The 26553-nt window shown below is 42.7% G+C and overlaps 1 protein-coding gene across 5 annotated transcripts in view; it reads left to right on the top strand.

The window, feature by feature from the left end:
• EXOC6B (exocyst complex component 6B) overlaps positions 1 to 17771 on the top strand; it is a 640335-nt gene extending 622564 nt beyond the window's left edge. For 4 of the 5 annotated variants that reach the window (XM_037027188.2, XM_037027190.2, XM_073211564.1 and 1 more), the window contains 2 exons: positions 9982 to 10094; positions 14100 to 17771. In XM_037027188.2, coding sequence (XP_036883083.1) covers positions 9982 to 10094; positions 14100 to 14226 — 240 coding nt within the window. In that variant the 3' untranslated portion in view covers positions 14227 to 17771. The remainder of the gene's footprint in view (positions 1 to 9981; positions 10095 to 14099) is intronic. The other variant, XM_073211565.1, reaches the window with a different exon arrangement.
• The last annotated feature ends 8782 nt before the right edge of the window (positions 17772 to 26553 follow it).

Consider the following 26553-nt stretch of genomic DNA (forward strand, 5'->3'; position numbering starts at 1 on the left):
GGGATGTGGGGCAGTCAGGAGAAAACATGACCCCCATCCTTGGGGAGCTCCCAGTCCACAAGGTAGGTGAGGATCATCGCACAGGGATTAGTGATGGAGGCAAGATGCGTAAAACAGTTCTCCTCACCAAGGACAGGCATGGTACAAATTGGTTTGGTAACGCCTGTCCAGTAGTAGGCACAAGCAGGGCATTCTTCAACAGTATCTTCGTTTTTACTTCCTGAGTTTTTTGGTTAATCCTTTCTGCCTAAGATCGTTTGCTTGAGTATTAGCCTATAATTTTTACTTGAAGATTTTCTTCTACTCCTATAACCATGAACAACTCATCTGTTTGGATTACTTCTACATTTTCTGTTGGAGAAGTGTGTATGTTGGTATGCACCAACACAGGTCAACAGAGTCTGACTTTATCTTAATATTATCTCATTTTGAAAGTCTTTCCTGGAAGTTTGTGTCTGTTCTGCTATTATAATGCTGTGTGTACTCTGTCCAGTTAAGTCATTCTATGGCTTTGGACTAGTGTTCGCTTTGACTCATCAATGAGCATTTTAAAAAATAGACAGCTATGGCATCTTGGGGAGTGTAAGCTGTCCAGCCATCTCTACCACTCCTGTATCTTGCAGTTTCAGCAACTTATCCTTTCTGGGTCTTGATTCTCCCCCAACCCCCTCATTCCCATGAAATCAGAATTATAATTTGAGTCCTGTTAATCATTGGGAATGTTATGAAATAACAAAGAAATACAATAGAGATAGCTTTAAAAATTGCCAAAGCTGTCAATTGTGGTTCATTACTAGAGGTGCAAATAAAGTTGTGCCCTTTTATTTAAAAAAAAAAATTGCCAAAGCTCTAGTTAAAGTCGTATAAGTAAAAGTCATAGAGGAAGCAAAAAAAAGAAAAGATTCCATCTTAGTAGCTTGATTCGTGTAAACTTATTCAAATGGCTTCCCTTGTCCTACGCTGTCCCATTCATACATGTTTTTGCATAATAACCAGTAATCAGATAATTTATAATTTTTATTAACCTGTGTAGCTTATAAGGTATCCCACAACTACTATAAAAATTTAGTTTTCCTGTTCTGATAATAAACAAATAATTCTGTGTTTGAGGTCAAAGCACCATTAATCATTGTTCAGGTTTGATTTTGATTCAAGTAGCCATAACATTTATTGGTATGTCCTACTGTGTAAATACCTAACACTCCCCTGTTCCACTGGTTTAATGATAAAATGCCCCTAAAAGTAATGTCTGGTCTGTCCCTTGAAAATGACTTATCTAGTTGTTAAAAATAGCGTTTATATGTCTAAATCAAGAATATGATCATCAATGAGAAATTATTCATTTCTCATTAATAGTTACAGGATATACCATTAAGTGAAAAAAGCAAAGTACAAAATACCATCAATAGTCTGCTATCCTGCAAGTGAGAAAGAAGAGAATATAAGAAAATGTACATGTATCTTTTCATCTGTGCAAAAGAGAAACTGAGAAACTAGGGTGGTCACCTTCGAGGGGTGGAGAGGAACGAGTTGTGGGGAGTGAGACAGGTAAGTTGGGATGAGGAAGGCAAGATGCTTATGAGTATACATTTTATATAGCTCTGGCTCAGTCCCCAAAATAAATAATTAAAACCAACCAGAATGTGGGGGCATCCAAAATGGGACACAAGCAGTGAAAAATAAATCTAACTGAATTATGAAAGAGTAATATAACCATGCTGAAAGGGGTGAGGAAGAAAAGAAGAAACACACCTAAGTTAAAAGCCAGTATTTGACTGGAAGTTGAAAGGCTAGGACAAAAAGAACTGTATACAAATATTATACTCTAATTGGTAAATGTGTTTCTCACAAGGGTGTGCATTAGCAATTCTAAACTATAGTAGAATTGAACAAATGAGAAAAGTTTAGGTAATGAGATTTAGGTCAGAGAAAGAAGTGGTAAATAGAAAAAGAGGGAAGGCAAGAATGAATCCCATGCTGTTGGTTTGGAATCAGAGACATCAAATATGAAGTCATTATTTTAATAGATATATACACAAATAGATACAGAAATAACATAAATGTGTTTGTATGTGCGAGTTAGTAAACAAGCACTGTTTCTTGACTCTGTCCACAAGAAGCAGTAGCGCCCTAGTAGAATGGGCGTGCTAAGTGTCCAGATCTTGGTTTCTAAAACCATTCTCCAATAAGAGAGACCCTTGGAAAAGTGACTGATTCCAGAGCGGGGGCAGGGGAAGTACAAGAAGAGCTTGGAACATCTTATGCTGGGAATATCTTATAGTGCCAAAAAGTAAGGAATTATTGAAAAAAGGGCAGGGGCAGGTCAAAAACACACAGGAGAGCCAACCTGAAGGGGTCCCTAATGCCCAAAGGTGGAACAAGTTGAAAAACAAAATAAAAAATAATTGTGTTATATTATCACCCATGAAATAAAATAAATATCCATGAGGTCATACTGATACAAGTAATTGGACAAATAAATAAATGAGAAGGGACAGAACTTTTCCTCATGGAAAAATTCCAACTAATATCTACAGAAAGAACGAGAGAAATGATGAAACACCATAGTAAATATTATTGCAGGCAGGATCCACCCATGGATGTTAAAGTTCGTGGACAGAAGTTTGAGGAGTAACAGGGTATTTGCATAGTCTCAAAGTATATTTCCACAAGAAATTTATTAAATTAAAAAGGTAAAAACAGTACCTATGCAGTGGAGAAATTCATCAGCCACCACCTTAATCAAGTGATTGAGGCCAGTATCACCAATAATAAGATATGTGGACATCATGCACATCTGATACAATGCACTTAGGACACAATGGCACTTCTGTAGTGTTTTTGCAAAAACAAAAAAATGCATAACCTCAATCCAGAGTTTCTTAACTTAGACATTACTGACATTTTTTGTTGGATAATTCTTTGTTGTGGGGGCTGCTGTGAGCACTGTAGGATGTCCTACAGCATCCCTGGCTTCTACCCACTAGATGCCAGTAGCATCACCACTACCTGCCCCACACCCAGCCTTGTTACAACCAAAAATGTCTCCAAACATGGCCAGGCATCTCCTGAGAGGCAAGATCTACCCTGATTGGCAACTACTGCCTCAGTATAATCATAAGGAATATTAGGCAGGCCCAAATTGAGAGGCATTCTACAAAATCAATGACTAAAATAAACTTCATAAGTATTGAAGGTCTCAATTCTTCCTTGATGTGGAACTATAACTGTAAGATTGGAAGAGACTAAGGAGATATGATGACTGTACAGTGTGGAATCCTGGGTTGAATCAGAAAAAAGAGTACTAGTGAAAAATGTGGTGGAAATTGGAATAGTCATGGTTCAGTAAATAGTTTTGTACTGATGTTAATTTCTTGGTTCTTCTCATTGTACTATGGTAATGCAATATGTGAACATTAGAGAAGCTGGGTGAAGGGTATAGAAGAACTGTCTAAATGATTTTTGCAACTCCTATGCAAGTCTAAAATTGTTTCAAAGTAAAAAATTTTTTTTTAATCTGCCGCTGATGTTAATAAAATGCTGGCATATTTCCATATTGAACTCTCTGACAAAGGTGCAAACATAACTGATATTTGGTATCGCTAACATGATTCCCATCGCCTTGATGGCATTATCTGATAACCAGAATAAACCTAAAGTACACCGTGTGTGTGTGTGTGTGTGTGTAGTCTGCACCACAATTTATATTTGCTGTTTAACTTTTGTTATGTTTTTTGTAAGTGGAAAACTTTGCAAAATGTTCAGTTAATAGTTCAAAAAAGGAGGATAGCCAGTATATCACTAGCATTTCACTTATTTGGCTTGGATTATAGTTATTCATGTTTTTCTTTTATTCTCCCTATAGGAGGGGAAACCACTTATTTAATAGCACTTGAAAGTCCCAGACCTGTTCCTTGCACATATTAAATGCTTTAAAAACATTTGCTGGATTTAGAGGGTCGACATCTTCATTAATAAAATTTGAGACAAGCAAATATGTTTTATTATCATGTTTCAAATCCTGTGAATAAATGTTAGAAGTTACTTCACTTGAATCTTTTAAAGTTCAGAAGGTTATCATTTTTATGCAACTCATAAGAAATATAAATAGACTGAACACAGTGCAGGCCCCAAGTGTGGTTCCTTAATTTCTGTTGGAAGTCATCACATGCAGAATCAGGAATGTTAACAGGGTTCTGATGCAGAAGTAAGAATTAATCAAAAACCAACTACAAAGAAACCTACTAACTAATGAGGATACCTGGTTATGAGAAAAATGAACTCCCCCCCTCTGGCTGTGTTAGCAAGTTGCCCAGCCCAGCCAGGCTCCCCAGGCCTCAGCAGCCAAACCACATCCTTGTCTATGGAGCCTCTTGACCAGCCCAGGGCCCATCTCTACACTGATCGTCTCTCAATGAGACTGATACTTGGCTGAAATTTCTGTTATAAGCACTGCTTTGTACACATGGACCACTTAACTCTATTCCAGGCACACAGTCACCACTCAACTCTTGGCTGAAGTCAGAAACTAATCCCAAAACATAGGGTGGGTGGAATACAGAAGGCCATATAAAGTGGTACTCAAGACACAGATTTAGATAGTGTGCCCAGATGCATGATTAAACACTAAATAATGGTGTAAGAAAGCTTTTTCTTTTTAGTCCTTGTGATGACAAAGAGAACATCATTATGGTGTTAGTATTTGAGTTATCTTCTATTTATAGCAAATAAGAATGGTTTCCCATTTATGACAGTGATATAAAATGTTCTTTTAGATTTTTCTTATGAGCAATAAGAATCTAAGAAATTAAGAAAAATGTTAAGTAAACAATAACACATGTAACATCAATATGGCAGAGGTGATCGAATAATGAAGCCTGCAGCATAGTGACGTTAAGGCCAGTCCCTCGCCTCTGCCGTCCTCATCGTTCTTCTCCATCCACCATCCACTTTAAAGCGTCATGAAGTAAGATGCCTTAAAATGTATATGTAGTAAGCTACTTTCTGTGAAAGAAAGAAAGAGAATAAGAAGGCATATGTTTACCTGCTTATCTCCACAAGGAGAACAGGAAGGACAAATCAAAAAACAATGGAGTTGGTTACTTATAAGGCAAGGAAGGAGTTGGGGTAAAACACATGCAACAAGGGAAGCAGTGACACCTCTCTGGGTTAACTTTTCTGTATAGTTTTGATTTTTGGAAGCATGTAATGTGTAATGTCCTACATATTTAAAAAGTTAAATTATCAAGAGTGGGATGGAGGAGCCTGAAAGCAAATGGAAGCAATGAACCTGATTGCATTTAGATGAATACCATAACTAAACTGAGAAGAAAATAACAAAGAACTAATCCAAGTGACTTAGGGACACACTATCTGCTTATACACACTCAGTCTTTACGTTAGGAGGGAGAACTGCAAACAAATCTTGAACTCTTATTTTAGCAGGGTTTTTTTTGTAGTGGTATATACAAACATTTCTGAACCTATCTTAGACACAGGACTGAGCATATTAGTAAATGAGATGATGTTGTTGAGAGCCAGGATTCTCTCTGTGGAAGAAAACACATGGAATAGAGGAAGGCAAGAAAGAACTCTGTGAGAATGATTCAAATTGGAGTTATTGCTATAAACTCATGATTCCTAAAATCTGTATGGGTACATGATTGTGTAAGTACACATGCATGTATGGATATGCATGCATGTGTATATATATATATGCCTATATTTCCTGCTTTTGTCTGCTGAAAGGGTTTAACTCCTCACATATTTTCCCCCCAGTAGCAGTGGACAAAAACACTCTAGTAGCAGTGAGACCACCTAGTACCCAAATCTTGATCTTTAATAACATTTGCACTAAAAGAAACCAGGGGTCCTCAGAGAAATGGCTAATTTCAGAGCTGCACAGTAGCTGGAAGATAAGCCTGCAACACCTTATTATGATAGAAAGTAAGAAAGCACTCAAAAATTGTGGGGGCATGTCGCAAGGACAAGACTCCAGCTTGAAGGGGCTCCCACTTGCCAAGTCTTGGATGTTTGAGCACCAAAACAATTAGGTATAGTAGTGAATATAAGCCATTGAAAAAAAATGGGAACCCATGAATCCATACCAATAATAAAGATAAATTAATGAGAAGAAGGGAGAGCACTTGCTTTTGGTAGAATGTTGAGTGGCAACTGATAAATGTGGATGGGAGGATGGAATTGGAATGCCATCAGTTGGCAGCCATCATAGTAAAGACTGACAGAGAAGAGCCCTCAATGGATGCTAAATCTAAGGGAAATTCTAATCAGAAGCAGTATATTTGCATGTCTTAAATTGTCCCTTTAGTCTTAAATTGTCTCCTCAATTGCCTGCTAGTTACAAAAGAAAACCTAATACCTAGACAATAAAGAAATTGTACATCTTGACTGGATGATCAAAATGTGTATCACCAGCAAGAGACAAATGAACATTGTATACCTCCAGGTACAATAATCTGGGAAGAATACAGCATCACTTAAGTAATATTCTCGCCAAAAATGCAAGTCTTAAATCTTATTATGAGAAAGCATTAGAAAAACCAAAATGGGGTAGGAGCAGGGGAACCATATTCTTCAAAAATGTCAATATCATATAAGAAAGAGAAAGGCTGTGGAAACAGTCCAGATTAAAGAGGACTATATAGACAACTAAATATAATAGACAACCTAATCTATATGATATGGTAGAACAGGGAAAAAAAGGCTATATAAAACATTATCGGGTCAATTTATAAAGTTAAAATATGGACAGTATATATATTAAATTTACTGTAGTTGAAAACCATTCTGAGGTTATGTAAAAGAAGATCCCTAATTCATAGGAACACTGAAGTATTTGAGAATAAAGGGCCATGGTGTATCCAGTTTACTATGAAGCAGCTTAGAAAAGAAATTCCGTGTGTGCACATGTATGTAAAAAGAGAGAGAGAACCCAAATGGTGAAGCATATGGGGTAAAATGTTTACAGTGAATGGATCTGGGTGGAGGGTATGTGCTATTCTTTATATTATGCTTAATATACAACTTCCTGGTAAGTTTGAAATTATTTCTAAATGAAAAATAAATTAAAAAGAATGTGATCCTTAGTGATGACTGAATGTTCTATATCCTTGGGACAGACTTTATTGAGCTCTAACAGGCCATTGTATGCGGAGAACCAGGCTGGAGGAGCCTGCTTCACCTTTCAGAGTCAGAGTCTGGAAATCAAAGTGCCATATTGATAAGTAAGCCTACTGGTTTTCTTGGCCTCATATTCTAACATTGTTCTATACCATCCAGTAGAAGTGTGCCCCCAGACAGGTAACTCAGTTAAGTACCCCAGGAATCCAGTCTCCATTCATCTTTCTCAGAGGAGGCCATAAGACTAAAGTTTAGGTCCCCTATGGACTGTGGAAAGCAACATGGGCACATAGTGATCTACAGGCTCATACGGTTGAGCTGAGTAGAGTTTTGTAACTTTCATGCCTAGAGTGGGATAAAGTAGGCAGCTTGTCATCCCAGATCTCTTAGGCTCAGCACTGGCACTGAAAGACTTTGGCAGGAAGATAAAAATAGTAAACCTTAGAGCTATAATATAAATATAAAACCCTCCACACGCCAGTGGTGATTTACCCATGTTTCATCAGCCAGAGAGACACAGTGTTCTTTGCAAGAACATCTTTGCAAGAATCAGAAAATACTGATATCACTAATTCTATCACAAAAATTAGAAATTCACTAATCGAGAAGATTGTTTTATTAAGCTCATGTATATATATCCACATGTGAAAAGTAATACCTCAAATAGCTTTAAGAAATTAGGTTTTCACATTTTTTTAATTAAACTTACTTTCTATTCATTCAGATTTCTTTTATTAGCTCCCTGTTGTGCAAACAACAAGTTCCCCAAGGTTTTTAAAATCTTACTGAGAAAAAACTTTAATTAAGAAAATGGGGGATTGCATAATCATATCTGTAAAGCACAGTACTGTAAGAACTTTACAAAGGACACTGTGCACGTCCATCATGCTCCCTAGGAGCACGTGAAGAGGAGCCATCTCACATGGTCTTTGGACGCTGTTGGACAGAAATACCAACATTAGCGTAGGAAGTCAGGAAATTCTCTTCTAAAGAAGAGCTCTGTGAGGCCTTGGGGCATCCAAAGGAAGTGGTAGAAGCCCTCTTTCTTGCCAACTAAAATAGGCATGGCCCGAGAGGGCCCTTTGGGACCATGCTGGCACAGACCAACCAATGTGTCTGTTTGTCTCTCTCTACCTCCGCTCTTCTTAGCATCCCTTTGTTGGCTAAGGGTGTAGGGGCTTTTTCGGATTTAGGCTTGGGACTTCAGCCAATTCCCATCCTGCCTGAGGAAGTTCATAACAGCTATTCTAAAAGAATGGATGGAAGAGGAGGGTTGGCCAAGCAGCGCACAGCCCCACTGCCTGCTTGCCTGGCTGCACAGTGAAGACAGGCAGGGGAGGAAGGTGTGCAAGAGCCTAGGTGCTGGCACTGGATTTGACTCTCGACCTCTCTGCCTTTGCTCTGCACACAGAGACAACTATCTGCTTGTCGCCATCAGCAGTTATCACTTGGAAAAGGAGAGGTAGGGAAATATCTTGAGACAAAAAGCACTATTATGTATCTCACCACTAGAAAAAAGGCTTCAAGGGCTCTCCGTCTATGCAATGGTATGAGTCTGGGACTGTCCCCTCTACAAGCTTGTAGAGAAGAGATCACAGCTTCCCTTTCATCATACATACCTTTGAAATGCACTGATTTTTTTTTTTTAGCTCTACTCAGTTACAATTTTTAGATATTTGTTAGATGATACCTGGGGCTAAAACTGGCTGAGAAGGAAAGCCTTTGACAAAAATCTGTTTAGTTTCACTAAGTCAGAAATCTCCCTCAGGCTCAGAACTCATTTTACCCTCAGAAAGCTCTCATTATCTGCTTATAAATACACATCTAGTTCTTGGCACGCCTCCTTAACACTCCTAACCCCAATTCCAGACTGTGTCCTCCGTCATGGACTGAGCCTGTTGTTCAGACCTGACCTTGCACGGCCCTGGTCTTCATCCTAGAGCCCTGCCTGGCCAGTGTCCTCCTAGGTATAGCACACATAGCCTCATGTAAATGGCATGTGATCCATTTATGCCTTGGTTCAGTGTTGCTGTGTTGTCCCTGTGTCCTGTTTGTATATAAGCATGTGTGTGTATCTGTGTCTGTAAAGGAAAAACTCAGTTTTGTCCTTGCTGTGTAAGGAGAAACCCCGGTCTCCCTATTGTTTATCTCCTGTGAGTCTCCTTTACTCCTTACACAAAACACTTCGCTTCTCACACTTCTGGTCACCAAATGTATGGACATTTTTCCCCACACCAAGCAATTCTTCGCAACACCAACTGGGTGTCCTACAATTTAACTCGATTCTGCCACTGTCTACCCAGAGATAGCATCAGACCCCATAGGTTAAGAGCTCAGTCCCACAAGACTGCTTTCCCCTCTGGTGTCCACTTCAGATGCCAGTCACAAGTCCAGGTTGCCCTCTGGGTTTCTGACCAACTAGCTAGAGATTGGAGGTTCCCTTGGCCCCCTCCTCAGGTTCAATTAGAATGGTGGTTGGCACATGGAAAGCAGTCCATAAGTATTTATTAAATGAATAAGTGGTTGTTTATTATGATAGTCTTGGGTTTTGATTCAATCCAGTGTTAGTTTCTTTACAGACCTGCCACTGAGAGCTAAGTCCTGGCATGTAGTCTTAGCAACATTACAGTACTTAGAGCAGAGATGACTGCCTTCTAATGATTATTCATTTATTTTCTTAGTTGCATTATAGTGTTTAGCCATTCTTTCTCTTAGTGTGCTCATATTTTTATTTTTCAGACCTACTTACTATTAGCTGATAGTGAAGGATGATAGAGTTGCTGAGATCCTGATATGTCTTGTCTAATTAATTCCTGGGGTGGGGGTTTGGATATTTTACAGCTTTTGGATCTCTTCATCCAGTGGGATTGGTCAACCTACCTTGCAGACTATGGTCAACCCAACTGCAAGTACCTCCGAGTAAATCCAGTGACAGCTCTGACCCTGCTTGAGAAGTGAGTACCCAGTCCAGTGATCTGTGTTGGCAAATGGGGAAATGGAGTTGGGAGTTGGTATAGAGGATCAATTTCTCTTTGCCAATACCTTGAACAGACAGCAGAGAGGCCCTGTGCTTGAAGGTGCCATAAGGCTACTAGTAGTCTCCATCACTGGCCAGTCTCCTTGCAGCTTCTTAATTCCTGGGCCCAACAAGCTAGGCCAACTGTGGGTCAGTAAGACTCTAACATTACCTTGGAGCTGGATGGGGCAGCATAGCTTTAACCAGAGATGACAGGAGAAGAAAGGAGGACATCTTAGTTTGGGGCTCAGGCCAGCCCAGTGAACAGTGAGGCTGGCCCCACTCATCTGGGACATGATGATAGATAGAACAGCCCCACAGAACAGACGACTTCTGTGGTTCCTAGCAGAGAAGCTCTTGCAATCACTAAAACCTTCACCAGCCCGCTCCCAGCTCCCTGACAGCTGACTGTCCCAAGAAAGCAGAGATGGGGAGGGTTTCAAGTTCCTGCTTTAGGTAGTCACTAGCCAGCAAAGGTTGCTGCTAGCCCCGGGGTCTCTCATGGCTGCCCGGTATTCAGCCGGGTGCTGGGGTCTGCCGTGTGTTGCAGCCTGGCTCTGACTTTTGCTAGCCTAGCTGGGAGCTGGCAGGCCAGAGAGCAAGACCCATGTGAAAGAGAAGCTTTTTCTTATCATCAAGCCAGCTAGCCCCCAGCTTCTTAGACGAGTGTCCTATATCTAAGTGTGTGGCAAATTTCTGTAGATGCCCAGTCAAACAGGTCTCAAATCCTAGAAAGGCAAGGATCAGAGACTAGGAGGTCTGAGAGGAGCCTTAAGCAGAAGGAGCTGCTGAAATGTAGTGTTCCTACTCTGTGGTTATGGTAGGGGAAGCAGGAGAAGAGATGGAAAGGGGGAAAGAGTGGATGCAGAGGTATGCGTTAGCAGCCAAGAAACTAGAGCCCAGAGTACTGCTTTCTCCAGACCAGGACAGAGACTGATGGTTCCATTTTAACTTTATTTCCCATAATTCTCTCTCCCAATGACCTTCCTCCCTAGGATATCTAGAGAGTAAGTATATTATTCACTTGGGCTTTTTCCATCACTTTGAGGCAAGTCTTCCTGGTTTCCTTATTGATACTAATGACTACACTAAAATTCGTACCCTGTGAGTTGTCCCCACCCTGACATACTAATCTACTAAACCAGCCTGTTGCCAGCTGGCTAGCTGCCTCCTCTGTCCTTGGTCCTTAGAGTGACCCTTGGCTTAACCAATTCCTTTGGGGCTGGGAGTGGTGGCTGGGATTTTCCCCCACCGGTGCCAGGGGTGTTCCCGCTCAGTGTCCTGGCACACTCGGCATTGTGAGTGCAGGGCCTTGAACTTCAGCCCTGATGGAAGGGGAGCCCTCAGCAGTCTCTCCTGCCTCTTGGGTGAGGCCAATGGCTTTAAAGTCTGGAACCTTCATCTCCTATGGAAAACTCTCTATTAGAGGCAAGACCTAAGCCCAACATTCTCAGTGCCCAACTGAAATGGAGCACATTCTTGCCTTCTAGTTGGTGCCAAGCGAGCTCTGGGATTGCCTTAAGCCAGTTCCCTCTCCCAATAGTCCTTTACTCCTCCGTTCCTGAGACTCTTCAGATCTAAGAGGTCCTGGCTCGTCCCCTTCCTGTGCATCAACAGCGGGCTGAAATAACCAACCTCTCTGTAGTGTTCTGGAGGCCTAGCCAGTAACTAAGCCATGTGCTTAGCCCTGGCAAGCAGCAGGGTTTAAAAGCTTCCTTCCAAGCACAGTAGGGCCAAAGGCCATCCAGATCATTAAAATCCAAATTTCCCAGCCTCATAGGAATCAGTCCCTGTACCTGACCCATTCCTGCTTCTCCCACAGCCAGCTATACCACTAATACTTGACACTCTCTCCTTTTCACCCTGGCACTTCTTAGGGTGATGCATGGAAACCCCAAAGGCCTTCTGAGGATGTTCAGGAAAGAGAAGAGGCCCCTGTGTCATTGGGAGATGGCCATAGCCAAAGTAGATCAGGATCTTGGGCTTACAGATGGGATGGGAGGTGAGCAGGGCTCTCCTTTGGTTTTGGAGCATCAGCCCTCCGGGCACTTGAGTTTATCTTTTGAGTAATCCTAACTCCAGGCCCTAAGGGCCAAGAAGTCCTAGAGATTCCTCAAAGAGTACCCTCTCCTTCCCTTTCTCCTGTCTTATTACAGAGCTTCCCGATGAGTGCTGAAAGCCCCCTCTGAATTCCTGTCTCTGGGCTGTGTCAAGGAGTCATGAGACTGATACTCACATAGGATGTCAGATTAAATATCCTATAATGTAGGATGTGTTTTTCTTCTTTCTTCTTGTTGGTTTTGGTTTGTGTTGTACTGTTTAAATTTATAGCGTGTCCAGTAAAAGAAAAGGAGTGCTTCTCTGAGAGAAATAGTCTAAAACCAGGTCAGTTCCACAAACAATTGTGCGATTAATGTGTAAGGGACCAAATAGAGTAGCCATCGTAGCCTCGAGGCCCCACTGTCACCTACCCGTCCCCCTCACTTCCCAGCACAGGCCTCTGCATGGGGGCAGTTGCACTTTATATTCAGGGCTGAGTTTGTTTGGTGAGTAATTGCAGCCTAAAGGCCCACAGCTTAGATCAGAGAGAGAAGTCTCAGTTCGTCAGTGGCTGTCACTGTTGGCCAGAACCCTACAGCTGTGGCACTCATCAGCATCTCCTTACCACATGGATATAAATGCCCTTGTGGGCTCTCTGGCCTTTTGACCCACCAGCCTCTAATCTGCCCCGCTGTACAGGGCCACTCCACAGAAAAAAATGGGCCAGGATTGGCCAAAGGCTCTTGGGAAGTATACCTGGGAGTTAGTACTCCCCAGTGCCGGTTCCTTCCCTGCCCTCTTCTAGCCTGTCTCCGTGCAGCCCAGGAAGCGGTAAAGTCAGAGAGCGGACCCAGCTCCCCCGGGGTAGTGGTGAAGACCTGCTGGGCTCACCCCAGGGAGAACTGAGTCTGGGCAGTGGCCTTAATCTCTAACGCTAGAACTAGCTGGAGGGCCAGTGTGCAGAGGCTGGGGCCAGAGGTAACAGTCACCAGCGGATGTCAAGCCCTCTGCAGGGATTAGCAGATCCTGCGTTCTGTCACAGTGGCCTAGTCAGACTTGGGGTTTCCGTGACCACCTCAGCCTGGCTTTGACTCTTTGTTTGTGCTTCCCAGTTAGGTCTCTCCATCTGACCAGAAGCACTGGCCAGAACTGCCCATGGTTTGTGCTCTAAGAGTATGCCCTCTCTGGAACTTTAGCATGACCCAGTAACAGAAAGTTCTCCAAAGGCTAAAGGTCTGAGGATACAGACAGACCATTGAGAACTCAGGGGCTTCTCTTGCCTAAAGACCTGGTTTATCAAGTGAGAGGATGGCCCAGGCTTGTGTCACCTGCTTTTCTCAGCACCGTGTGCTCTTAGCCGCCTAGTGGCCCCTGGGTCCTTACTCTGAGACAAAGAAAATAGATGAGTCAAGCCCTTAGTTTTGTTAGGGATGGTGTGGAGTAACCAGCTAGAGTGAGGTTTTGAAACACACCATGGCTTTCAGTTATTCATGTCTTCTTGAAATTGCTAGTTAAGAGTGTTTTTCTGTTTTATCTTTCAAACATTCTGTAAAAACCTGTTGACCAATAGGGCTGTAGCATGTCCCAGATACCTAGAACAGTTGCATACCTGGGCATAGAAGGAAAGGAAGTAGGTGGGGTAGGTGTGGGCAATGAGGGGCCTGGCCCCTCCATAGCTGGCTCTTGACTGTTTTCCAAAGGCGACTAAAGTTGGGAAGGCTATAGGGCCAGCAGGACACTTCCTGAATATTAGGTAAGTATCGGCCTGACGAAGGAAATATTCTGGATTCTCTCAGCTCTGGGTGACAGTTTAGATACACTGTGCTATCCCACCTCCTGACCGTTCTCCTTGCACTGTTGTCTCCTCAAACACTTTGTTCTCTTTCTTTTCTCTTCTGTTTAGGATGAAGGACACTAGCCGCAAGAACAACATGTTCGCACAGTTTCGAAAAAATGAGCGAGACAAGCAGAAACTGATTGACACTGTGGCCAAGCAGCTCCGGGCACTCATCAGCAGCCACCACTCATGAAGGCCGGCCTCGGTCTCACAGAAGCTGCTGGCTGCGGTCCACAGTCTGGGACCTGGCCCCAGCTGGCCCTGCATCTGTGCATTCTTCTTCAAAGAGAACAAATGTATTTTTTTAATAACTATGTACAGTATTCACATAACCTTTCCCTATAGTACAAGAGGCACAAGAAGAAGCAAGGACATAAGGTGTTGAGAGGCAGGGACTTGGGGACAGTTACACTGTGCTCTCTGTGTTGTCCTGGAGATGTTGGTGTCAATCCCCGTAAGCTGGGCTGCCTTCCCTCCACGGCTTTGGAGCTTAGGTCCGGGGCTCAGAAACACAACAAAATGGGCACTTGGCACAGGGAGGTAAGATGCGCAGGCAACACAATAATAAGGTATATCCTGTTCACTCCTGGATGCCCCCTCACCACACAGGTGAGGCTGAAGCTTCGTGATGTGAGGGAAGAACTGGGAAAGCCATACTAGTTAGTGTGTGAAAGACGAGCGCCCAGTCCTGGAGGTTCATCTCCTCAGCCCACTGACGTTCGCTGGCTGGTAAGCAGAATGACAGCTCACTCCAGGCCCCCAGGGGTGGCAGTTTCTTTAGCTACATCTGGCCCAGAGCTTTCACTGCTGACTCCTCTGGGACAGGATGGAGCCAAGCGTGCATGGGTAAGACCAGCCTTCGTGACTAACAAGTCTGCCTCCATGCCAGGAGGAACATTGCCGCATCTCAAAAGCCAGTGTGAGTCGAATCAGAACCTCCCTTCCCAGTTCATCTCATTTCCTTCCTTCGGGGTCAGGACGCTTAGCTCAGGGCACAGGTCAACACTTATTTCCTTAGGTCTTCACAGAGAGTCTCAGAACTGGCCCCTGACAGCAGTGTCGTGGCGACAGGCTGGATTCCAAAAGCCTGATAATGGCCCTGATTTTACCCTTAGGTAAAACCTGAAGATTGCGTAGGATGGTTCCTTTGTTTTCAAACCAGCTTTCTCGCCACCATCTTTAAAGGCAGTGTCACCGGCTCTGCACTGTGGGGACAGCCATAGCCGCACGGTTGCCTGTAGGGCCGGAGCCACTGTCACTGTGAGGTAGACAGGGCCCAGGCCCAGGGCCAGTGGCTTGTTGCCTCTGGCACAGCTGTCCCTTGCTACGTTGCATCCTGGGTGTGAAGCTCTTCTTGTTCAGACTGGCTTCTACCCTCTGTTGAAATCCACACAGCAGTTTTCAGGCTTCATCTGAGATAGTTTGTCTATAATCCTATCCCACAAACTCTGGAGTTTGCAAAGTGGATGGATCCTGGACCATCTAGCACAGGGGCTGTGTCTGCTGTCCCAGGTGGGCCCCAGATACCAACTGCAAGGTCAGTCAGAGGAGCCTGAACTTGAAGACACTTGAGGAAGATGCTGCTGTAGCTACTCGCAAGAGTGTAATTGTGCACCACCAAACAATGACAAATAAGCCACACAGGCCTTTCCAGCTTGGATTAGTGGGAGAGGAGGCCCATCAAACAGAATTCCTCACCACCCCTGTCAACCACAGAGCTGCTCGGTGGGGGAGTGCTTCCTTGTTCATTTTCTACCTCCTACCAGCCCCTGCCACCATGACCCATCACAACCTGAAAACCAAGGGGAAGAGATTAGCACACAGACACACAGCTTCCCTCAGAGCTGGAGAGACCAATCCATGCGTGCGCTCCGCGGAACCTCTCTGAGGAGCATCCTCAGGGCCAGGTGGCTGGCCGGGTCTAAGGATGAGTGCTGCCACCTAGAACTGCAGAAGCCAAGGGAAGGCAGGGGGCCTGTGGAGATGACACCCAAGATGCCGTCTCCCAAGCCCTGGACTTCACTGAAAGTGAGCGAGAAATGATTACTTTGACCTCAAGTTCCCTCCACCAGTCCCACATTTGCAGCCTGACCTCGTCAGCTTTGAGCGCTGATACTTTTGAAGTGGATTGCAGAAAACCTTAAGAAAGTCACAGTTTTTTGTCTCTACCAAGAGTGATCCTTGCTGGTTGGGCTGGGAGAACTATGCTGTACAGGAAAAAGTGAGCTGGGTGGGGGAATGGGGGTTACTCTGGACCTTGCATACACCTTTCTTTAGAAGTCCCTTTAAAGAAAAAGCCTATTCAGCCCAAGACTCATGAGGGCAGCCCCTTTGGTGGGTCTCTTCTTCCCACTCAGCCTGCTTTCAGTCTCCCTAGCAAAACCGTGTGCTGTCCTGAGTGGTCTGGGGAGACATGTTCTTGGTGGGTGGAGAAAAATGGACCAGCAACATCCAAGGTGTTTGAACTGGTGAAGTCGGGTTCTGTAGTTTTGTCTATAGGCCTCTGGCTTGAGGAGACTTACACACAGCATATATACCCACCAGAGTTCTAAGATCTGGCCTCAGATGCCCATAGATGTAGAAGTGCCCTAGGGGGCCTCAATAAGAGTATAAGCACATGGGTGGCTTGAAGCCTCTTGGCTCTATTGTTGGTATGAACCCTTGGCCAAGTTCTTGGGGAAACCAGGTCCATATTTCTGAAGGCACAGCCTGGTTTGGGATCCTAGTTAATACATTAATATAGGCAGCTTTCTTAGTTTTCACATTCATAGGAAAATCTTTGAGTAAACTATAAATGAAGCTGTTGGGAGTAGGGAAGAACAGGAGCTGGAAATTGGAACTAGCAGTCTCTGTTGACAAAGGGAATATACAACCTCCAGGAAGTGTTCCCCAGAGTTTTCACTCATATCAGGCCTAACAGTCTCCGGCCTCAAAGCCAGCCTAGCTGCAGTGCACGCTTGACAAGTGCTTGCTCAGCAAGTCCCAGACCCGGGGCCCTTTATCCCCAAGATTGGCACTGGCCATTACCTTCCTCATAAGGCCTGTGAGCCACACTTCCTGGGTTCTGCTGCAGAAATCCCCCTACCTTAGCCTCCCTTCTCCCAGGACTCTTCCTGGCTTCAGTTGCCTCTTTTTCTTTCTTTCTTTCTTCTTCCTTCCTTCCTTCCTTCCTTTCTTCCTTCCTTCCTTCCTTCCTTCCTTCCTTCCTTCCTTCCTTCCTTCCTTCCTTCCTTCCTTCCTTCCTTCCTTCCTTCCTTCCTTCCTTCCTTCCTTTCGTTCTTCTTTCCTTTCTTCCTTCCTTCCTTCCTTCCTTCCTTCCTTCCTTCCTTCCTTCCTTCCTTCCTTCCTTCCTTCCTTCCTTCCTTCCTTCCTTCCTTCCTTCCTTCCTTCCTTCCTTCCTTCCTTCCTTCCTTCCTTTCCTTCCTTTCCTTCCTTCCTTCCTTTCTTTCTTTCTTTCTTTTTTTTTGTTTGCCTGCATTTGCAATTACTTTACACTACTGTGATGGCAATGGCTTTTTTTTTTCACAAATAGTTGCACATTTGTGGAGGAAATTTAGGAGAGTCCATTTTTTTTAACTCTAAAGGGAACTTTTTTCTTTAAAACTCACTAGGAAAGCTACTGATACATAGTCGGGCCTCATGATTAGTGGAAAACCTCTTATGTAGAAAGAGCATGTTTATTCCTCCTGTACATTTCCCTCTTTTAACTGCTATTAAACAAGAGAGCCTATATACCTATTTCAAAAGGCATGGTGTCGTCTCATGGTTTTTTTGTTCTTCCGCCCCTTTTGCGCAGTGCAGCTCTGGTTGGTGAACTGGATGGCAGACATTGCACCCCCTCAACGGGTCTGAGGACTAGAGCAGGCAGAAACCTGGTGGGGAGGAGAAAGCCTGCCTGCCAGACAAGGCAAGGGGCCCTTGGAAACATCTGGAACTCCTGGGTTATTAGCTTCTCTTATCTATACCCTCAACACTGACATCATCATCATCACTTAAGAGGAATAACTTTTGAAATTCCTGAACCATGCTAGACAAATTAGGGCCTAATATGTTTTGAGCACCAGCCCTGCCGTGGAAAGGCCCCCAGGCAAATGAGTGATGTGGGACTGTGCAGAATGAAGCCAGACTAGGGGAAGGGGAGAGATGAACCTACTTTAGACCTCAGTGTGGAAGAGGGACAGGCATCATGACCTAAGACAGGAACGGGTCTGGGCAGGGAAGACAGCACAGAGAACGCAGGATGTTAATCAGCTGGAATTTAATTCAATCTTTGTTAAGCTATAGGAGTATTTTAGGTGCAGACCACACTGGAGTGAAAAGCTGGCATAAGGCTGGTATGTGCTGGCAAGGCAAGTGAAGAACCTGGTAGGCACATCTGAACTGTGGTGAGTAGGCCAGAAACGATGTTAACGGCATCAAGCCTGCTTGCCCCTAGGCTGGCATGGAAGTCATGGTAATAGGATGGAAAGAATTTCTTCAGTAACAAGTCTGACTACTGCAGCTGGGCTTTGATGCCTGAGAAAAATGGCTTCAGTCCCTGCTGTGGCATCTACTAGCTGGATGACCTTGAATAATTACCCCCCTAAACCCCATAGTCCTCATCAGTGAAAGCAGAATAGTGGTCCTGATAGACAGGGTTGCAGTGAAGTGTCCATGAGCAAGGCATGGTCAGAATCCTTAGCCAGGTCCTGGCTTTCCCTTCCCTCCCTCCTCCCCAAGCCCAGTGCAGGGGTGATGGTAGGGAGGTCTTTCCAACATCTGTGCATGAAACAGGAACAAGCCCTTCAAATCAGCCAGCTGTCTTAGAGGGGAGCCAGCCCTTCACGTGGAATCTGCTCCTCAGTCACCACGTGGAACTTTTTCTGCTCCCATTTTAGTGCCAAAACTTACACCTCCTTCCAGAATCAGGAATACTTAACAAGGGGTCCCTGAACCCTTGGAATACACATGTGTGGATGAGTGTACCTGTGGCTAGCAGCCACATGGCTTTCATCAATGTCTAAGACAGATGAATGACTAAAATAGAGAATAATAGCCAAATTCCTTTGGAAATGTAGATCTCCCCCTGAGGGAAGGCCAGCAGCTCTAGGCAGTCACCCCCTCTCCCTGCCTCATGTATAGTTCTAGCAGGAGACTTCTCAAGCCCTGCAGCTCTGCCACCCACTTTGCCAAGAAGCCCTGATGAACCCCAAGTCACACCTAAAAACCCACATAGCTACCATACTTAGCTTCCTCTCTCCATACAGGCTAGGGTCCTGCAGGGGCATGAGGACCCTCCACTTCTGAGAATGCAGACTTCCCACAGGTTGGGAAGATCGCAGCCCAGAGGGTCCAGTGCAGAGGCAGCCTGTCAAAGCCAAACTGAGCACAACTTACCCCAGAACATTTCCCATAGCTTCTGAGCACTGACTGGAGCAAGGTCTCACCTAGGGCCTTACCCAGTGACAGACCACCAGCCCTTGTTGGGGTGCTTTGAGGGGGAAAAATCACGACAAAACCTGCAATGGATGTGAAGCAGTCACCAGCTTGCCCTTTTTCTCCTAACCAGGCTCCTGATCCGCTCACCAGACAGAGGAGGGTGGGAATAGCTAGCGAGAGATAAGGGGAGGGAGGGAGAGAGAGTGCCAGACCCATTCCCCAGCGGCCTCAGTTTTAAATTTAATGGGCAGTGTTTGCCGGGAATGAGAGAGCCTCCAGGCCCAAGAGGCCAGAAGACAAAGGCTTTTGAGGAAGTGCAAGAAGGAGGAGGAAAGCGTGAGGGCCAGCATTGTGTGGGAGAGCTACCCCTCTATCTGTTTCGATCAGCGGGTGGGGTTAGGGTTACCCTGCATTTGGGGCTCCAACTGCCTTGTGGGGTCTGTGACAGCCCTTGTAATGGTAATGGAGGGGCCTCTCACAGGGGCCACCCCTTCGTGGGCCAGCAGAGAGAACTGAAGCTCCCATTCCCTCAGGGTGGGGGCAGGCTGTGGGCCCTGCTAAGGGTACCTTCCAAGCCCAAGCTATGACCTTCCGTCTCTCCAGATTTCCAGAAAAGGAATGGAATCTGAACATTGAGATGCTTTTCTGGCTCTAAACAATCCTTCCATTCTCTAGGCTCAATGATGGGTCTATTTCTTCCTGTAAATGGGTCTCGTAATCTTCAACTTTTACCTTTACTTCTAAGGGTAATTAGTTGTTCTCCCCACACACTCCCCTCTCTGTTACAAGGCTCAGGTTAAGCGGGATGGATGGCTTTTCTTTCTCTCTATTCCACGGAGTGCTTGTTTTAAGCCGCTGGAGCAAGGCCCTGCCCTCTCCCATGAACCTCTTCTTCAGAGAAGCCTGATGGGGATACACCATTTTGGTGGACACAGGAAAGGGGCCTCTGGCTATGCAGCTAAAAGCTTTTCAGATAGCCATTTCTGTGCAACCATTTCCCTTTTTTCCCCCAGGTATGTCTCCACGGTTTGGGGGAAGGTGCCAGGGAAGGAGTTTTCAGGTAACTCCCAGGAGCAAAATGGAGGGCTAGGTGTCAGTGATCTGGACCCTGGAGACAAAGGGAGGCAAAGATGGGCAGGGAAGAAGCAAGAGCACAGAACCAGAGTCTCTTTTATTCCCCCACGGAGTGAGGAGAAACAGTGAGGCCTCAGGCACAGGGCAGCATGAGGTCACTGAGGAAGGAGTGGGAATAGAGCCGGTGGGGGCAGCGGGAGGAGAGGCAGGCTGTGCAGCAGTAAGTTGAGCCCCAGAGAGACTGATGACTTCTAGTACCTGTTACTTGTCTGATGCTTCTTCTTGATAATGAGCTCTTCGACGACAGGGCATCACACACCTGTCTGAAGCCCCTGCAGCACCTGGCCCAGCAAATGGCACATGGGGACTCGTGACCAACTGCATCACCCTTAACAGTGGGGACCGTCTCTCCCAGGGAGGGGCTCTGAGAGGGGCACTCCCTGTCGGCAGGAATATCTTATCACTGACATTGTTTAGAAAGTGTATGGTGATAATAAAAGCAAACCAACTTTTAGTCAGTTCTGTTACGGTTTTAAAGTTCTCTATAAGCATGTACCGCCCCACTCTTGGTTCGCCAGTGGAGCAGGAAATAGGCTAAAAACAGATGGAATGAAATGGGGAACCAGTGAAGCAGTTTAATTCCTGATGGGCAGGATGTGGTCCTGGTCGGCGAGGTAATACTTGAGTACAGTGTATGTGTGTATGTATGTGCATGTGTATGTGGGTATCTAACAGAGTGGGGGCTTCTCCCACTGAGCCCTAATCCCAGTTCCCACTTGAAACCACTGTTAACAGTATAATAAGCTTCTTTCAGGTCATTTTAATATGTATACACTTTTTCACAAAAAAATTATAATCATAGTGTATTATATTACAGGTTTCTTTTCCACTTGTATCTTAAACCTCTTTCATGACAACAAACAGGATTTCTTCATACTTTATGAAGCCCATGAGTATTTCCATTGCATGGATGTACCTTGAGTTTATTTAACTAATTCTGAGTCAGTGTATGGGACATTTCAGACATTTCACTATTATAGACAATATTGCAAGATACTGGTGTACATCTTTGCCTTCTCGCTTAGGTATTTCTATAGCATAAAATTTCAGGAATAGAATTGAATGCTTAAAGGCTATAAATATTATAAATAGAAATTGTGTATAACTGGTTTGAAAATCACCAATTTTCAATAGTATATGAGTCTGTTTCTCTGTATATCCTCAGCTCTAAGCAATACCAATATTTTCATTCTTGCGAATCTTTTAAGTAAAAAATGAGTCCCCTTTATTTTCTCTCCATTTCTTTATAGTGAGCATAAGCATCTGCTTGTATTGTTTGGTGGTCATTTGTATTTCCTCTTAGATGAAGTAGCTATCCATACATTCTGCCTCTTACAAAAATTAGGTTGTTTTCTTTTTCTGTTGATATGTAGCTCTGTGTATTTTTAGGACATTTAATTATTTGGCATTTGCACTGCAAATATCTTTCCCAGTTTGTCTTTGGAGTTTGTTCATAGCCCACAGCATTTAGAACTCCTTATTTTGTAAGTAACAATAACAAAAAAAAAACCAACTTAGAAAAATTGACTGAAAACTTTCATTGAAAATCAAAGGTAGCTCAGGATTGGGTTGATTCAGTGACTAACAAATGTGAAGGTCCTGTTTCTTTCCTTCTCTCTGCTCTGCCTTGCATAGCAGCAAGGCCACCTTGAATGTCACTTCCCTTCTAGTGGCTAAATGGCTGTCGTTTTTCCAAGTTTCACATCTTCACACCATGTTGTGCAGACACTGACTTCCAATAGCCCTCTTCGGAGAGTCTGTAACATAAGCCTTAGGCCCTAACTTGGTTTGTATGTCATTATTTTTAATGAGGACCATGCCGTGGGCTTATTGCTTAGACCAGAGTTGCTTGAACTAATCTCTGTAGCAAGGGCAACAAGATGGCCCTGGCAGGTTAAAACAATCAGTTCTCCTCCCTGGAATTTGGAGGAAAGAGATGAACATACTCCATCCCTCAACAAACCACAGGGCAGCTACACATGGGGAAATGATGGAAGGAATAGTGAAGAAATAGGCCATAGTACTCACTACTTGGTGTTTTTTGCCATATGGAAGGTTTTTCATTGTTGAAACATAAATTTATCAGACTTTTCCTTTATGCTGTTCAGACTTCACATCAGGCTTTTCTCTCTTCAAAATTATAAGAATATTGACCCAGGTTTTCTTCTGATAGTTGATGTTTAATATATTAATCCTTTATCAATTTGAAATTGATTTTGAGGTAGACAATGTGGCAAGAATCTGGCATTTTATTTTTTCCAAAAGGTTAACCAGTTGCCCCACATCACTGATTCATTTTTAAATGTCATCTTTCCATTTATCCTAGGGTCTGTTTCTGGACTTTCTTCACTGTTCCGTGATCATTCTGTTTCTGAGCCATTGCCATATTGTTTTAATAACCAAATCTGTGTAATCTGTTTTAATCACTTCCTACATCTTGCTTTCTCTTTGAGAATGCTCCTGAATATTTGAATATTTATTCTTCTAGGGTAATTTTATAATTGTTTTTCAAGTTTAAAAAGCTTTATTGGAATTTTGATAGAATTGTATTGAATTTTTGTAATTTATAGGTAAATAACTCAAAGCCTGTCTATGCCAAGATAAAAGAAGTCTGTCCATTTATGCATCACATTTATATTCCTCCAACAGTTTTAACATTTTCTGAACCTAGATTCTTCACATTTCTTATTTAACAGTACAATTACGAATGTTCTACATTCTAGTTCTCATTACTATTGTAAGTGAGATCTCTCCTTCCATGTTCTATATTTTCTCTTTTTTTGTTTTAATTACAGAAGTAATATGTAAACACCTATCAGATTGGCAAAAGTCCTGAAATCTGATATTAACAAATATTAATGAGGGTGGTAGGAAGATATATTAGTACAAATACTTTAGAAAGCAGTTGGATGGTACATATCTAAATCTCTTATCTGCAATTCAGAAATCCAGAAAGCTCTGAAAACGGAAAGTTCTGTCTTAACTCATTTGGTGGCAAAGTCTGACCTGATGTCAAGCTATTTCTCATCTTCATTTATCCCACTTAATGTGGATATTTATACTTTTTACCACAGAAAAAATAATATATTTGGTTATGGAATACTTCCTTAAACCCTGCTGAGAGTGTTAAGTATGGCACATACACCATACTGCCTTTCTGAAATGCAAGAAATTCTTGCTCTGAAACACCTGGCCCCAAGGGTTTTGAACAATGTACTGTGTGCTTCTATCTGATAAAGCTAAAGATGTGCATGTCCTAAGAACCAACAATTCCACTTTGAAGAATATTCCCTAGAGAAATCTACCTACATGTGCACAAGCTAACATGTATAACATTGTTCATCCTAGCATTGTTTATAATGATGAAGAACTTAAAATAACCTAAATTTCCATCAATGGGAGAATAGATTAATTGCGATATATTCATCTACTAGAATAATATACAGCAGTGTAGCTGTACTATATATAGTATAGCTACATGTCAACATGAAGAAATCCCTAAAAAGTTTAATTTAAAAAGTTGAAGAATGACAACAGTACAATACAATTTAAAGTTTGGAAACATGTATAAGAGTAGTATACATCAAGTTCAGTATACTAACTCTCTCTGCAGAGGGAGGAAAAAATGAGTTCTCCCTTCCCCCCAAGGTACAGAGTAGATTTTTAAAAATTCATCTATAAAGTCTAAATTTCTTTTTAAAAAATCTGAAATGAATATGGCATAATGTTGAAATGTTTTTACAAGTAGATTTATATTGTACATCATGGGCTCCATCTTTTTAATGGCTGTATAGTATTCCAAATTGTGCCTCTACCTTGATTAAGCCATTTCCTTTATATTTAACTTGCTTTCACTTGCTAATTATTATAAAACTACTAAAGCAAACATATTTTTGATATCTTTTTTTGCACTTGTAAAAACGTTTCTATAAGATTCCTAGTAATTCCTAAGAGCAGAATTACTAGGTAAAGGATATACATTTTACATTTGATAGATAATGTCAATTATCTTTCAAGTGGATATACTACTTTATACCCTTGACAATTACATAGGACAGTGCCCATTTACCCCCACCCTCAATAAGACTGTCAGAATGGAGTGGGGAGAAATGATATATTAAATTGCAACTGCCAGTTTCTGTTAAGCTGAATCATCTTTTTGTATCTCATTAGCCATTTACAGTTATTCTCAAGAAAATGCCTGTTGATGTCTTCATCAGTTAGAAGTGTCCAGCTACTAAATGAAAATGTTCTGTGAGTGCAGTAAAGAATAAGGTAGGAATTTTTTGTTTTTTTGCTTGTTGGACATAAGAATTCTGGAAGTTTAAGCATAAGCAATACAGGACTAGAGCAGCTGAGCCCAGACACCCAGGCCCTTTCTCTTTTATCATGCTTAGCACGCTTATCATCTCATAGGCACAGGACAGCTGCTTCACCTCCAGGCATTATACCTACTTTCCAGGCAGAAGGAAGGAGGAAAGGCAAAGAGATAAAGGCCTGGGCAGGCTGACTCGGTCCCTTTCTTAGAAGCAATGATTACCATCTTTCTTTAGGTTTATAGAATTATTTCCCTAAAATTATGTAGTCTCAAAATTATTTAAATCTAAATTGCTATTTAAAATTAACTTTTTATATTACTTCCTCTTACATCTTATTGGCCAGAACTGAATCACAAGTCCACCTTCAAACCAGTCATGGCCAAGGGAGGAAGATTGTCATGTCTAGTTTCAATCAATTTTGGTTCATTCCCTGTAAACTCCATGAGAGTGGGTATTTTGTCCACAGCTTTATCCTCAGTGCCTAGAAGAGTTTCTGCCACATAAGATATGCTCACTACCTTTTGTTCAGAGTATGCATGAATGAAGAGAGAAACAGAGCTGGAATAGGGCAAAGGATCTGCACCACTGTTTGAGCCAACATGAGTCATATTGACATGTAGCTATACTATATATAATAGAGCTACACTTCCAGAATTCTTCCAGAATTCTTATGTCCAGCAGGGAAATCAGGGGGAAATGAATGTTGTCAGGAGATGGGGTCACAATAGCCTTGGCCCATTGATCCAATTAATGCTAACTACATAATTTATTATGTATGAACAAAGTTCTCTTAGTCTTTTACTTATTTTTTAAATAAACATTTTATTTTCAAATAATTTTAGGTTTACAGGAAAGTTGCAAAGTGGTACTGATTTCTCACATACCCCTCAACCATTTTCCTCTATTGTCAACATCTTGCATTACTATGTACATTTGTGAAAAAACTTAAAAACCAACATGGGCACATTAACACTAACTTAACTCAGACTTCATTAGGAAATAACCAGATTTTCCATTAACAGCCTCTTTGTATTCTGGGATTCAGTCTAGATACCACACTGCATTTTGTTGTGATGGCTTCGTAGTCTTCTTTGGTCTGTGACAGTTTCTCCTTCTTTCCTTTTCATGATCTTAACAGTTTTGAGGAGTATTGGTCAGGTATTTTGTAGAATGTCCTTCAGTTTGCATTTATCTCGTGCTTTTCCCTTGATTAGACTAGGGTTATAGATTTTTTGAAAGAACACCACACAAGTGAAGTGTCCTTCTCATTATATATCTGAGGCTACATGAGCCCATGTGACATCACTCATGATGTGAATATTGAACCAGGATATGGCAGCGTCTGCCAGTTTTCTCCACTGTAAGCCTACTATGCACATTCTGTTTATTAGAAGCAAATCACAAATTGAAGCTCACACTTAAGATGGTGACAAGGGGAGCTACGGAGCTAAGCTATACCTCCAAAAAGGGTATCATAATAAATTATTGAAAATTCTCCTATAAAGAATTTTTGTCTCTTCTTCCTAGCATATCTTTTAAATCATTTATTTGTATCAGTATGAACTCAACTATATGTTTTTGCACCATTTTTGTAGTTTTTTGTTGCAATGTAACTCTACAGCATAAAATCCATCATTTCAAAATGTACA

Source organism: Manis javanica, chromosome 1 (genome assembly GCF_040802235.1).
Source record: "Manis javanica isolate MJ-LG chromosome 1, MJ_LKY, whole genome shotgun sequence".
In the NCBI taxonomy this organism is placed as follows: domain Eukaryota; kingdom Metazoa; phylum Chordata; class Mammalia; order Pholidota; family Manidae; genus Manis; species Manis javanica.